General features: G+C 44.4%; 1 protein-coding gene across 1 annotated transcript in view; it reads left to right on the top strand.

The window, feature by feature from the left end:
* The first annotated feature begins 3,746 nt into the window (after nucleotides 1–3,746).
* The window catches only part of LVRN (laeverin), a 45,031-nt gene continuing 35,119 nt past the window's right edge, over nucleotides 3,747–13,658 (top strand). The window contains exons 1-3 of the mRNA XM_089491948.1: nucleotides 3,747–4,369; nucleotides 7,802–7,944; nucleotides 10,491–10,666. Coding sequence (XP_089348074.1) covers nucleotides 3,747–4,369; nucleotides 7,802–7,944; nucleotides 10,491–10,666 — 942 coding nt within the window. The remainder of the gene's footprint in view (nucleotides 4,370–7,801; nucleotides 7,945–10,490; nucleotides 10,667–13,658) is intronic.

Raw genomic sequence — 13,658 nt, 5'->3', positions numbered from 1 at the left:
TCATGTTCTCTTGGGGTCTGCCTTGCTGCATGAACTGCTTCCAAGATGCCAGAAGAACAAGCAGAGTACATTGCAAAGAAAGAGTTAAGGAATTCAGTGGTGGATTAAACTCCAGTGTTCTCATAAAGACAAGTCCCTTGCTGTTTCATCTGGGCACCACATTGTACATATTTCTCTTGTTTATCTGATTCCTTCTTCTGCCTCTCTTCTGACTGTTCACTTGCTGTTTATTTAATGGCGTCACAGAAAACAGTTGCATCCTTGATTTATATAGTAACTACTTAAATAAATCTTGAGCTGCTCGTCATTTGGGAGAGGGGGGACATGGAGTCTGACTCAAGTCAGCACCCTATTTCCAGATGTGGTAACATCTGCCTTCCATCTTACCTTGTTTCAGAATGCTTCACATGTTGCATGATGCTGAATTCTTAGATAGTGAAACAAAAGTATTAACACTTGTGCATAGTCAAAATGTGTTTTTCATATTCTACGATGACAAGTGCCTGTGCCACAACTCCCTTCTGCATGCATTCACAGGGACATATGGAATAGTGCCTGGAAATAGCACATTGCAACTTATGACTCCTTGCTAGTTGGATATAACCGTTTTGTGTGTGTGTGTGTGTATAATGTAACAATTGGCAATAGTGTTACTTTCCATGGTATAAAAAGTAACATTTGTTCATTACTTCCAAAGTGTTGTCTACAGGAGGAAAGGTCATTTTATGGATTTTGGCTCATTTTGCTGTTTTTAATTATGCAAAGGGATCTTGTAACATAACTCTGAGACTACCGTAACTGTATGAAAGAAGTTGTAGCATACACTTTGTAGACTAGGTCTACTATATGGTCATCCACTCATTCTGGCTATCGGCAACAACTTTCCTCCTCCTTTGGTCCTTCAACTGCCATAGTTGAATGCTACAGCACTATATAAATAAAGCATAATAATAATAATAATAGTTAAAACTGGACTTGTCACCTCATGACTATGCTCACATATTTTTGCATTCATATAGTTATTCATATAGTCTGATTATAAAATCCTTCCCGGGGAACACTTCACTCCAGGCATCTGAAAAAGTGGATGAAGTCTAGGAAAGCTTATGCTATAACATCTTTCTTGCAGTTAGTCTCAAAGGTGCTGCATAATTCCTTTGCAATATGGATATTCCAGGCTAACATGGCTATGTCTCTGAATTCTACTTTTAAGTGTTTTTTTCTTTTAAAAAGATAACATTTTAACAGCACTTTGTTGGTAAGGTGAAGGGTAACAATTTAGGGGAGAGCCAGCAGGTTGCAGTGGGTTGAATGTTGGACTAAGATGAAGCCCCACTCAGCCATGGAAACACACTGGGTGGCCTTGGATGAGTCACACTTTCTCAGCCTCAGAGAAAAGCCAGGACAAATCTGAGTAATAAATCTTGCAAACCCCCCCCCCAAACTAGGGTTGCCATATGTCACAAATAAAACTGAAGGTACACATCACCACCGAGTAATGGACTACCTGTGTAGGGAGGCATAATCACAAGTAATAGTTTACTTGTGGAAGCCAGCATGGTGATGTGGTTTGAGTGCTGGACCAGGGTTGAACCCCTGATCAGCCATAAAAACCCACTGAGTGACCTTGGGCAAGTCACCCTCTCTCAGCCTCAGAGGATGGCAATGGCAAATCCCCTCTGAAGAAACATGCCAAGAAACCCACTGACAGGTTTTCCTTAGGGTTGCCATAAGTTGGAAAGTACTTGAAGGCAAAACAGCACATGCAACAGTTTACACATTGTTGTCTAAAAACAAAGTTCTCAATTTTGCGTGGGACTTTGGAGACGCAGAACCTAGTCCCAATCCATCTGTGAAACTATGTAACCCTGAGCCAATCATTTTTTTGATCTGATTTCACAGCCCTGTGGTTGTGAGTGACAGAGCTTGATGTATTTATAGAGAGTTGGAAGAGACCCCAGGGCCATCCAGTCCAATCCACTGCCATGCAGGAACTCCAATGAGAGGAAAGGCAGCTTATCAATCCAACATACAAATAACGTGTGGAGCGTGGGACCAAGTCCTTCAAGACTGTGCCCAGACCGAAGGCACGAGTCCTCAGCCTGTCTTCAGAAATACTGGCATCTGAGAAAGTGGACTTAAGTCTAAGAAAGCTAAGGCTACTACCCTCTTTTTTTAGTTAGTCTCAAAGGTGCTCTATGACCTCTCTTCATTCAGAGATACTGTATAACTGTCAAGATTATTTCCCAGTCGCCAGGGGCCTGAAGCACTTAAAAAACAAACTTACCCCACAGCCCTTGCGTGGAGCCTCCCCAACCAGGCAGCCAAGGGCCTTTTGAGGGCAAGAGGCTCCTGGTCCTTCTTGGTCCCTTGAGGGCAGGGAGGCCCTGCTCTCCTTCTCTTATTGCAGACCTGCACAACTTTGAGTAGCTAGGGAGGGGCTGACATTAAAATAAGTCAAACTTCTTTGGGTCATTAACTAGTTAATATTAGTGGCCTGTTACAGACTGCCAAAATAAAGCTGCTTCGGGTCTCTTTGGAGGTATGCTGTTTAAATGATGCATGCATCCTAAGAATCCGGAAGCTGCACCAAAGCTGCACTCCAGTGATTAGGAATGGAGTGTGGCTTTGGCGCGACCTCCGGACTCTTAGGACCCATGCATCATTTAAATAGCATACCTCCAAAGAGACCCGAAGCAGCTTTATTTTGGCAGTCTGTAACAGGCCAATAATAGTAATTTTGTTCTCCTCCTCCTCTCCTCAGGAGAAAACTGAGTGGTGGAGGAGCCTTGCAGGGCAAGCGTTTGCCCTTATTCCTCATCCCCTGCCCAGTCTTCTCCTTGGAGTAAAGCCCAGCAGTGGCAAAGCCTTCCTTCTCTTTGGGAGAAAGCCCAGTGGGGAAGGAAGGGGCCAGTCCTTGCCTTGGGAGAAGGCTGAGCGGCGGAGGAGCCTTGAAGATGTTCCACCCCAACTGTGCTGGTGGTGGGCCACATGTGGCCCTTGGGCCAAGTGTTGGGCAGGCCTGCCTTCTTGGCTTGACTGTTGCTGCTGGGCCAGGGCCACACTTCTTGGCAGGGAAAAGGAGGCTTTAGAAGAGGCTGGCCAGCTCGGTCCTCCTCCCAGGCCAAGGGAGGCCATCTCCATCTAAACCCATGTTGCTTCTCAGCCCTGCTCAGAATGGAGGGCCTTGTTGGACGATGCCTCCCAGACGTTGTTCCCTGTCGTCTATAGAAAGCCCTGTGGCTGCCCTGGGATGGAGACAGACTGGGCGGCAAAAGAGGAGTCCCGGTTGAGATGCAAACTGAGGTTCATTTGGGTGGACTTCTTCGAAACTCTTCCAATGGCGCCAGGGTCAGAAGGCACCTGCCTGCCTGCCTAAGAGAGATCCTCCCCAGCAGACCATCTTTGCTAAGGGCTGAAACAGCATGCAGGCACCTGACTGACATCTCCAAGCGTTGCCCCCTCCTCCTCCTCCTCCTCCTTCTTCCTCCTCCTCCTCCTCTTCCTCGCTTTGTAACTCCTTCCCTGAGGAAGAAGCCCGTGGAGCTTGGAAGGCTTGCAAGCAGAAGCCCGGAGTGCCTTTCGCTGGGTGGCTCCCTGGGCAGAAAGGCCGGGGGCAGCCGGGTCTCCTTCCTTGGCTGCTCCTGCCGGGCCTCCTCGTGGTGGTGGTGGTGGTGGTTCTTCCTTGCTGGGCTGCTGAGGGTCCGGTGGGGGCGGCAGGGCGGGGGCCGAGCTGGGGCTGGAGGATGGGGCGCTGGGGCTGCTACTTGGGGGCGAAGGCGTCCCTGTTTCTGGGGCTGCTGGTGGCGGGGCTGGGGCTGTCCCTTCTGGTGCTGGGCCTCCTCTTGGGGCGCTGCGCCCAGGAGCTGCATCAGGGGCAGAGGGAAGGCAACGCCACCCCCCCGGGGCCCCCCGCTCGCCCCCCGGGCCCCTGGGACCTGCCCCGGCTGCCTCCGCACCTGGAGCCCCTGCACTACTCGCTGCTGCTCTGGCCGCCCCTGGGCCCCGGGCTCCCTCCGCCCCGCGCCCACGCCGGCACCCTGGCCCTCACCCTCCGCTGCCACAGCCCCACCGACACCCTCCTCCTCCACGGCGACGGACTCAGCCTCCGCCGGCCCTCCCTCTGGGGGCCCCTCCGGGGAGAAGGGGCAGAGGGGGAGCCCCTGCCGCCCCCGCCACCGCCGCCGCCGGTCCCCCTGCAGGAGCTCTGGCAGGCCCCCCGGCACCAGTACTGGGTGCTCCAGCTGCGCCGCAACCTCAGCGCCGGGGCCCTCTACCGCCTCCGCCTGGCCTTCCAGGGCCAGCTCCAGAGCCAGCCCCACTTCCACGGCCTCTTCCTCAACGCCTACAAGGACCAGGGACGGGACAGGTGAGCCACACACACACCCCCCCCCCACACACGCCTCACCATCATCATCATCATCATCATCACCAGATTAGTGCCCAGGGTCAGCATCCAAAGGGGGCCCAACAATGGCTCCCTTTCATCCTGGAGAGAAGTGACCAGTGGGGTCCCACAGGGCTCTGTCCTAAGGCCAGGGCTATTCAACATCTTTATCAATGACTTGGAGGACAGAATTGGGGACATACTTATCACATTTGCAGATGACACCAAACTAAGAGGAGTAGCTAATACCCCAGAGGACAGGATCAAGATTCAAAATGACCTGAATAGGTTAGAAAGCCGGGCCACTTAGGGCAGAGAAATGAAATGCACAGATATAGGATGGGGGACACCTGGCTGAATGAGGCTACATGTGAAAGTGATCACAAGTTGAACATGAGTCAACAGTGCGATGCAGCAGCTAAAAAAGCCAATGCGATTTTAGGCTGCATCAATAAAAGTATAGTGTCTAGATCAAGGGAAGTAATAGTCCCACTCTATTCTGCTTTGGTCAGGCCCCACCTGGAATATTGTGTCCAGTTCTGGGCACCACAATTCAAAAAGGACATTGAGAAACTGGAGCGTGTCCAAAGGAGGGCAACTAAAATGGTGAAAGGTCTGGAAACCTTGCCCTATGAGGAACGACTTAAGGGAGCTGGGGATGTTTAGTCTGAAGAAGAGAAGGTTAAGAGGTGATATGATAGCCCTGTTTAAATATTTGAAAGGATGTCATATTGAAGAGGGAGCAAGCTTGTTTTCTGCTGCTCCAGAGAACAGGACCCGGAACAATGGATGCAAGCTCCAGGAAAGGAGATTCCACCTCAACATTAGGAGGACAGTAAGGGCTATTCAACAGTGGAACACACTCCTTCCTCGGAGTGTAGTGGACTCTCCCTCCTTGGAGGTCTTTAAGCAGAGGCTGGATGACCATCTGTCAGGGATGCTTGGATTGAGAGTTCCTGCATGGCTAGCCCTCCAAGGAACCAAATATGCCTTACAAAGCTCATAGTGGAGGGTGGGAGTGGAGGCTTAGTGGACATGTCCATGCCACTCCCTCATGTCTTCTAGCCCTTGTGTTCTTTGTTTCTGCTGCTTCCCCCTCTCTTACCATGGAACTCAGCACAATGACAGCTTTGGAAAAGTGACAGGGAAGAGGAGAGGTTTTTTTAGCCTGTCAGCATTGTGCCCATTTGTGTGTGTGTGTGTGTGTGTGTGTGTGTGTTTCTCTCTCCTCCCCCCCCCCCCAACTTTAAGGAATTCATTCTACTGACAGACAGGGAACACTGGCAGAGTAAATGCAGTTTTTCAGTTGAGGGGCTGCCCCAACAATTCAGTGGCATTTCCCTTTGCCTTTGTGGTGTTTTTCTCAGCTGTGGGAAGCCCATGTTCTTCCATCAGGGGCCTCTACAGAAACAGATCTTGGAGGACTTAGCACTTGGAAGGACAGCTCTCAGAATCTCGCACCCAGCATGCCGTGTGGTAGGGGCTTATGCTCATGGAGCGTATGTCAGGGAAGTACATTGCGTCTGTAAAGAAACGGAAACAGAATGTCAGTGCTGCTTGAACCACCACAGCAGAAAACATGAGGCATAACACAACAGAAGGAACCCAGTGGGAGATTTTATTCTGAGAATCCCCCTGCTAGTATGGCCAGTAACCATGCTGGATGGAAGAAGTAAAGAGGCTGGGTACCAGCACATCTTCTCTGAGTCCCCGTTTGGCCATCTGCTTAGGCTCACGTCCTGATTCAAGTCCAACCGGCAACTAATATTAACTTCTCAGTGGGAGAAGTGGCTAATGGCAGCAGAGAAGAAACTGAGCGTGAGTGTCATGCTTCACCACCTCAGGCAGGCACCCATCCCATCTGTAAGTAGAAGCTTACTCCAGAGGCTACTGTTTACACGGCAGGCATGAAGGCAATATCTGAATAGTCAGTGAGAGTACAGTCTACAGTAGGCATTCGTAACATAGCAGCAATAGCAATAGTAGCTTCATTTATATACCGCTCCATACCACCTAAGCAGTCTTTAAGCGGTTTACAACTGTTAAGCTAATTGCCCCCAACAAGCTGGGTATTCATTTTAGCAACCTCAGAAGGATGCAAGCCTGAGTCGAGCCTGAGCCCTTGGCTAGTACTGAACTCGCAACCTTATGCAGAGATATCTTGTAGCACCTTTGAGAGTAACTGAATGAAAGAAATTGGCAGCATGAGCTTTTGTAGACTTCAGTCTATTCCCTCAGATGCATTTGGTGGACTGGTTGTGAGTGAGTGGCTGCAGTCCAGACATTTAACCACTGCGCCACCAGGGCTCCCGTTTTACAATACATTTAGTTCAATGAGAGCTGATCAAGATAAAAGGACATTTGGCAGTGCCCCACTCTGCTCCTTCTGGCGGGGGTTCAATGTCAATGGTGTATGTGTGAGAAATCAAACTACCCCCTCTCCAGATCACCAAACCTTGCAGCTGGTGATTCAAATACACATCCTTGTGGAAATAAGTGTTGTTGAAATTAGTAGGTGTTAATTGTAGGAATTGAAATTTGAACTGCAGTGACCAGCCCTGTAGAGATACTGGTTTTACTGTGTTTCTTTTAATGTTTCCAGCCATGTGGATTTTGTACCTTAGTTCATCCATTTAAATTAAGGGAAAGCTATTTGTAGCCTTCCAGATTTTGTTTGTGTTGCACTTCCCAGAATTCCTTACCCTTAGCTGTTCTAACTAGGGCTGAGAATCTACAACAAACAAGCAAAGCAAAACACTCACCCATGCAGTTCTTTTTCCTACCCTTTCCCCATCATCTATCAAGCCCTGAGAAGGGCTAAAGCTGCTTACCATGGGGAGGGACTGGCAATTCAAATGAGGAAGAAGCAGCTGATGGCAGGGGTTAGACTGGATGGTCCTTAGGGTCTCTTCCAACTCTATGATTCTGTGGTATACGCAATGCCATTAGTCATTCATGCTGATCTAAATCAAATCATGCAAATGCCATTTTGCTACACTGAAATTAACATGAGTGTACATCCTCCATAGTTAGTGCTCAAAAGAACACAGAAGTTGTTTATTCTTGATACTGTCTCCCTAAAACAGACAGGTAAGATAATGTCAGGGTTTGTCCAAAGCTGTATGACATCCATTGTACTCTTTCCCTGGCAGAGGTTGGTATCAGAACTGACTGGTGTCTTTGTACCTTATTTTACAGAGTTGGGGGAAAAGGTGAGATAAATAAATAAAATAATAAGAAAATATACACATGCAGATTGACTTACTAGATCATGCAGGGGAACTGCATGTGAAGCAGTCTGGGGGATACATGTATGCATACATGCACTTTGGGGTATGAATGTAGAAGCCTGTTTCCACATGTAAGGTTGGACCAAGATTATTCAATTTAACCTAATTCATTTTATTAATTTAGATTACTGATTGCATCACAACTACAACCATTAGATGCAAGGAAGGTTTATCCATGCTTTGATGAGCCTGCTATGAAAGCTACCTTTAATATAAGCATTGTTCATCATCCAAATTATACCGCACTTTCCAACATGCCAGCTATCGGTAAGTCAAGAGATGGAGATCATAGTAACAGCAGGATGGTCCTATCAATAGCAGTAACAGTAATTTTTTTATCAGTGTTGTGGTTATTATAGTTGCTACAGCCAGGATGAGAAAAATCCCAGGTGCGTGATCACCTGGGTTCCTAAAATTTGAAGCTGGCACCTAGAAATGTGAAAGATTTTGTTTAATACTGATATTTGTGTTGTTGTTATTGTTGCCATTGTTTTCCTGTGTTTGCCTTGATGAGTGGTTTATCTACATAGTCATTCTTTATTTATTTGCAAATATTTATATATTTCACATACCCAAAAATTACATTTATTTATTTATTGGATTTCTATCCCGCCTTTCTCCGAAAATGGGATCCAAGGCAGACATCGATAAAATGTAACATGTTTTCACATTCCTATTCTTCCATTCATTGAGGAGAGGCAATCATTTCATCTTCGTATTTTCCTAACTCATCTGTGTGTGTGTTTGGTGAACTTTTCTATAACTGTTAGTACAAACCTGCTGTCTGCTAGCCAGGCTGAGTCAGTGTGGAAAACTATGTAGCCTCTTCCATTGACAGCCTCTCAGTTTAAACAGCCAAGAAGAGCTGCCTCAGATTTAATGACTCCTACTGTTGCGTATGGAAATTTATAGACAAACATTTATTTTGGTTATTCTCACAATATCCTGAAGTGGGAACTGGAATCTATACGCATGAAGATTCTTCAATGGGATCTTGAGCATCATTTGGTACAGTTGGCCCTCCCCAATTGTGGACTTGCCATATGCAGATTGGAGTATCAAAGAATAGCTCTACCCTGTTCTCCCTAATAGCGGTGTGTGCACAGGTCCATACTAATCTTCCATTGGGAAGAACGGGACTTGAGGTCCCACATTTTTGTCCTCCGCAGAGGTTCTGGAACCCCCCCCCCCCCCCCCCCAGATACAAAGAGCTGACTGTTTTTCTGAAGTTGTTCTTAGTATCCAGAGAACTTAACACTCGGAATAGTGTGTCTAGATGGTACTGAAGGAACAAGTGATTTTTAAGTCTTTTTGGCTCTGACATTCAAATATATGTTTGTATAGAAAGGAATTAGTTTCAGTGTCTGGGTGTCAATTGAACTATGTGAATTATCCAGCAAGGTTTTAATTAAATAAAGTGATCCAAATGTTCACCCAAATAATTAATATAGCAATGTTATTTGAAGAAACAAAATGTAACTTTTGACATCGTAGAGCCTTATTACCTTAAAAAAGTGAGTTGAGATGCAATGATAGAGAGGCGTGTTACCCCAGGATCCAGCCATCAGTCACCCTCCTTCAATTCTTGATATCAAATTTATACCAAAAAAGGTAGCTAAAAGGGGGTTTTCCAGTGCAGGAACTCAGTCATAATATATTAGGGAATAAAGATGGCTCAGCATGGGAGAAGCCAAAGGCACTTAGACAAGATGAGATCACTCAGGCTTGAAATCAGCATAATTCCTTCACTAAGGATTGTGATGGTGAGAGCTGGACCTGGAAATTGCTTGCATACCACAGACAAAGGGGATTTCCTTCTGGGAATGAAACTCTTTTTGTTTGAGGATATTCATGCCTATTGCCCAGTCGTTCTTGCATATCTTATTCCATTCTTCTTCCCTGGGAATGTAATTTAAGTCTTGGAAAAGCCATTTAACACCTGAAACACTGCCCCAAGATCAATTTCTTGCTGAAAAGACATGCAACTGATTGCAATTTGGTCCAGTTGCAATCAGGTAGAAATTCTTGTCAGAATCAAGACTCACTCAGTACTGCTGTCTGTGTCACACAGCAAGCATACTGGGTCACATCCAGTTCTCAGCTTTCCCTCAGATTGGAGCCTGGCTTCTGGAACTGACAATGGCCCATTGCATCTATCCAATATCACCTTTTTATATATCTTAGTTCTTGTAAGTGCTTAGCATGCTTGTTGATTTCCCATTTAATAAACAAACTAAATTAATTTGGAACCTGCTTCTGGAGTTCTCTGGGTTCAGAACTGGTATACAAAGGCTTAAGATCCCAGCTTTCCATTACTATAACTCTCTTGCCACTTCCTTTCAAGCTAAATCAGTTTCCCTATTGAAATACAATTTGTGGGTGCCTTCTTGGAACCTCTTGCAATTTAGGTAATAAGCAGCTTTTTGTTTACTCCTCTGTGTGCCATCAAAGCACTTCCGTTCTATTCCTGAGGGAGACAGTCATAAACGTGTGCCTTTTGTCCATTGAAAAAAATCCATTTGGCTAAAGGCATGCTGTTACCACTGTCTCCCTCTGCAGGGAGATGCCACGAGAGAGGTAAACGGAAAGCCATTTCAGCAAATAGGCAAATGCATTTAAATAATTCTTCCTTTAACATTAAGTCACTATGCAATGTAGTTTGATTTGTGTGTCTCTTTAGGAAAAAGATAGATGTTGAGAATCCTTTAGACAGTTGAAATGGGAAAACTTGTGTTAAATGCCTCTAGCTAAGCTTGTCATCTATACAGAAGAAACAAGTTTGATATTAATACCTCATGTAATTCTTTTTATAGATGTGTCTGAATATAAGGATGTGAATGAGAGCACACTGAGTGCATTGGTAAATGAAACTACACCAATTAATTGGACGGTCACAACATTTGGAACAACACCAAAAATGTCCACATATCTCACTGCTTTTGTGGTCTGTGAGTTTGATTATGTCACCACAACTGAGAGGGGCAATGAGGTGAATACGTCTGTTGAATTTATGATAGACATTAGCAGCAGCACATACATGCATTTGGGACTGGGTTTTATTTTATACAGTGTGTTCCTAGTTTTAATCCACTTAGGAAATTTTAAATTGATGAAACAGGATACCAGTGTTATAAGGACGTGCACATACATGTTATGAAATTATTTTACTTTTAAATTTTATGCTATGTGTTTGTTCCCATGTATGTATATACATACACTTACAAGCATTTGTGTGCTGGCTATAATTTAAAAGTTTTCTGGATATGGTGCAAGCCATTCTTGTCTTGGACTGAGATGAAGAAAAATAAGGTGGTGGGAGAAGTTATACTTAATTTATGAATAATTAAATGTATAATGTAATTCTCAAAAAATAGTTTATAACTACGCCCCCACCATATTTCCCTCCACTTGAACCCAAGTCAGAAATACCTTACACCTTATCCAGATTTGTTTAAGTTCAACATCAGTCTTCAGAGAATCATTAGTGACTCTGGTGCCAAACTTGAAAAAATTACTATTTTGTAGTAATTTTCACTTCTCGGCCTTTTGTCTAAGATCAAGTGTAGAAAAAATTACTATTTTTGGACTGTTGTAGTTCAAAATAATAACTTTTCCAAATTGGAAAATTTGGAGAAAGTGTTCCAAGCTACATGAGCGCTTCTAGAGTGTTCTGCCTTATCAATGTCCCTCACTTACAGGACGTGTGTGTGTGTGTGTGTCTGTGTGCATGCCTTCAAGTCACCTGTTGACTTAACACCATGAATTTCATAAAGATTTATTAGGCAAGAAATAGCACCAGAGATAATTCTGTCAGTTCCTTCCACTGAAATACCGTGGTCCCTCCACATTTGCTGGGATCAGGGGTGAAAGCTCTCTTTCAGTGTGAGAAAACAGCAAATAATAAAAAACACTATTCTTTTTACCTAGGAAGACACCTCTCCAGGAGTCCCCAGGTCCTCCAATGCAACTCTATGGTCAACATCTGCCAGAGGTTGATCATATAATCATGCTGGAGGACCTACACATGGCTAAAGAAGTGTTTTCTCTAGGAACTTCTAGGTTTTCCAACACAACTCTATGGTCAACTTCTAGCAGAGTTGCGCTGGAGGACCTAGAGATTCCTAGACAGAACATATTAATCAAAACTGCAAATAATCAAATCTGCAAAAGTCAAAGGGCCTTGACAGACCAGCACTAAACACTGGCCGCAGGGCAGAGTGGGGGTGTGGTATCTGCACAAAGCATGCCCCAACACTGTGCCTGACTGCCAGGCAGGTGGCATCACGGAACTCCTTTGGTGCTGTGTCCAGATGACACATGCCAAAAGGAGAACTGAAAAGCCATGGCACTGGCTGCTATAGTGCCCTTTCCATGGTGCAAAAGGAGTCATTTTTGTGGCTCCTTTTTGTGCTATGGAAAGGGCAGAACAGGGCCATGGCATGTGGTTCCTGTGGCCCCGATCTGTCTAAAGCCGCAATGTGGAGGTTACAGAACTTGGTATTCACTGATGGTCTCCCATCCAAGATCAGTTTCCAAAACAGGATCTGGTCTCTTTTGAGTATTTAGGATACTGATGCTTTAAAGCTGATTTAGCATGTTGTTAGGAAGAAGGGAGAAGGCCTTTCCACCTCATTTCTTTGTAGAGCAAGCAAAAGTGCATCTCCACTAAACTGATACAGATAGAGTGCTTTAGCTGTCTAAGATTTTGTGTTTTTTGAAACAGATCTAGAGATGTGGTTATACATATAATAGAATTGAAGGCAATGGAACTTAACATTGGTGATGCGGTTTTCCTGCATGCATGATATGAAGGAAAGAGGGCAGGATTACAAGAAAGCAGATAGGCTACCCTGTGTTCATACATTATCTTTTTGCCTTGCCCAAAGGTGAGAATTATGGACCCCACCTGATGCTGCCCTACCAACATTTTCTCAACATTATCTATATTAGCTATGGCTGCTGGGTCGGTCTTGCAGTCCAACAATACCTGCATAGTTTTTTGTGGGGTTTTTTGGGCTATGTGGCCATGTTCTAGAAGAGTTTCTTCCTGATGTTTCGCCAGCATCTATGGCTGGCATCTTCAGAGAATGCTTGCCGGAAAAATACCAGCATACTTTATCTTAAAGCTCTTGCTTGTTCAGCCATTCAGAATGGGGGCAATGGGAGGGGAAACCATGTGTAAAAGCTGGGAAAACTGTCCAGAGGATATTATGGGAAATGGGATTTGGTAATCTGGGGGATCCCATGCGGGTCAGATTTGGCTTCAGGGCGAAGGTTCTCCATTGTAGTCTAGACACCACTCCTCTTCATATATGATTCAGTTCTTTATTTATTACTCTGTTTTAATTAAAATACTTGTTATTAAAATTTGTAATACACAAAGAAAACATACAACATACAACAAAGTTACATACTCACATATAACATCTCCATATTCTTATAAACAAAAATTTATTCTACTTCCTAAGATCCATCCCCCATTGCCCTTTTAAAAAAAACGAAAAAATGAAAAACGAAGAATCTTAAACACAGTTAGAAAAATTAACCAAAAATAAAAAATAAAAATACAGCTACATAAAAACATGAAAATTTCCCTCTTCTCTCAGAATCTATATGTGTTTCTCCTAAGTACCCTTAATATTGTTGGTATGAAATATAAACCAACTTTCTATTTTCTTTTTCTTTTTTATAGTATAAACTGAATAAGTTGACTATCCTTATGCATAAGTATGCAAGGACATCATTATTAAACTTTATTAACACCATTATTAAGCTTAATAAACACTAATAATATTTTTCAATATCTTCATTATTCAACATTACTTTATTTGAACTGAATTGTAAAATATTTGCTTAATCCTCTATATCTCAGATCCATAGGTTGATATCTCTATTTGGTGCTTCTTCAGAAAGTCTATAAGGGGTCCCCAGGTTTCTAAGAAACTCTTCTGACGTCCCTTTATTTAAATTGGTTATTTTTT

The sequence above is a fragment of the Sceloporus occidentalis genome, unplaced genomic scaffold (assembly GCF_023333645.1).
Source record: "Sceloporus occidentalis isolate IW3139 unplaced genomic scaffold, rSceOcc1.0.p SCAF_1, whole genome shotgun sequence".
Taxonomy (NCBI): Eukaryota; Metazoa; Chordata; class Lepidosauria; order Squamata; family Phrynosomatidae; genus Sceloporus; species Sceloporus occidentalis.
The sequence above is the reverse complement of the archived record's forward strand: the minus strand, read 5'-3'. Positions and strand labels throughout refer to the sequence as shown.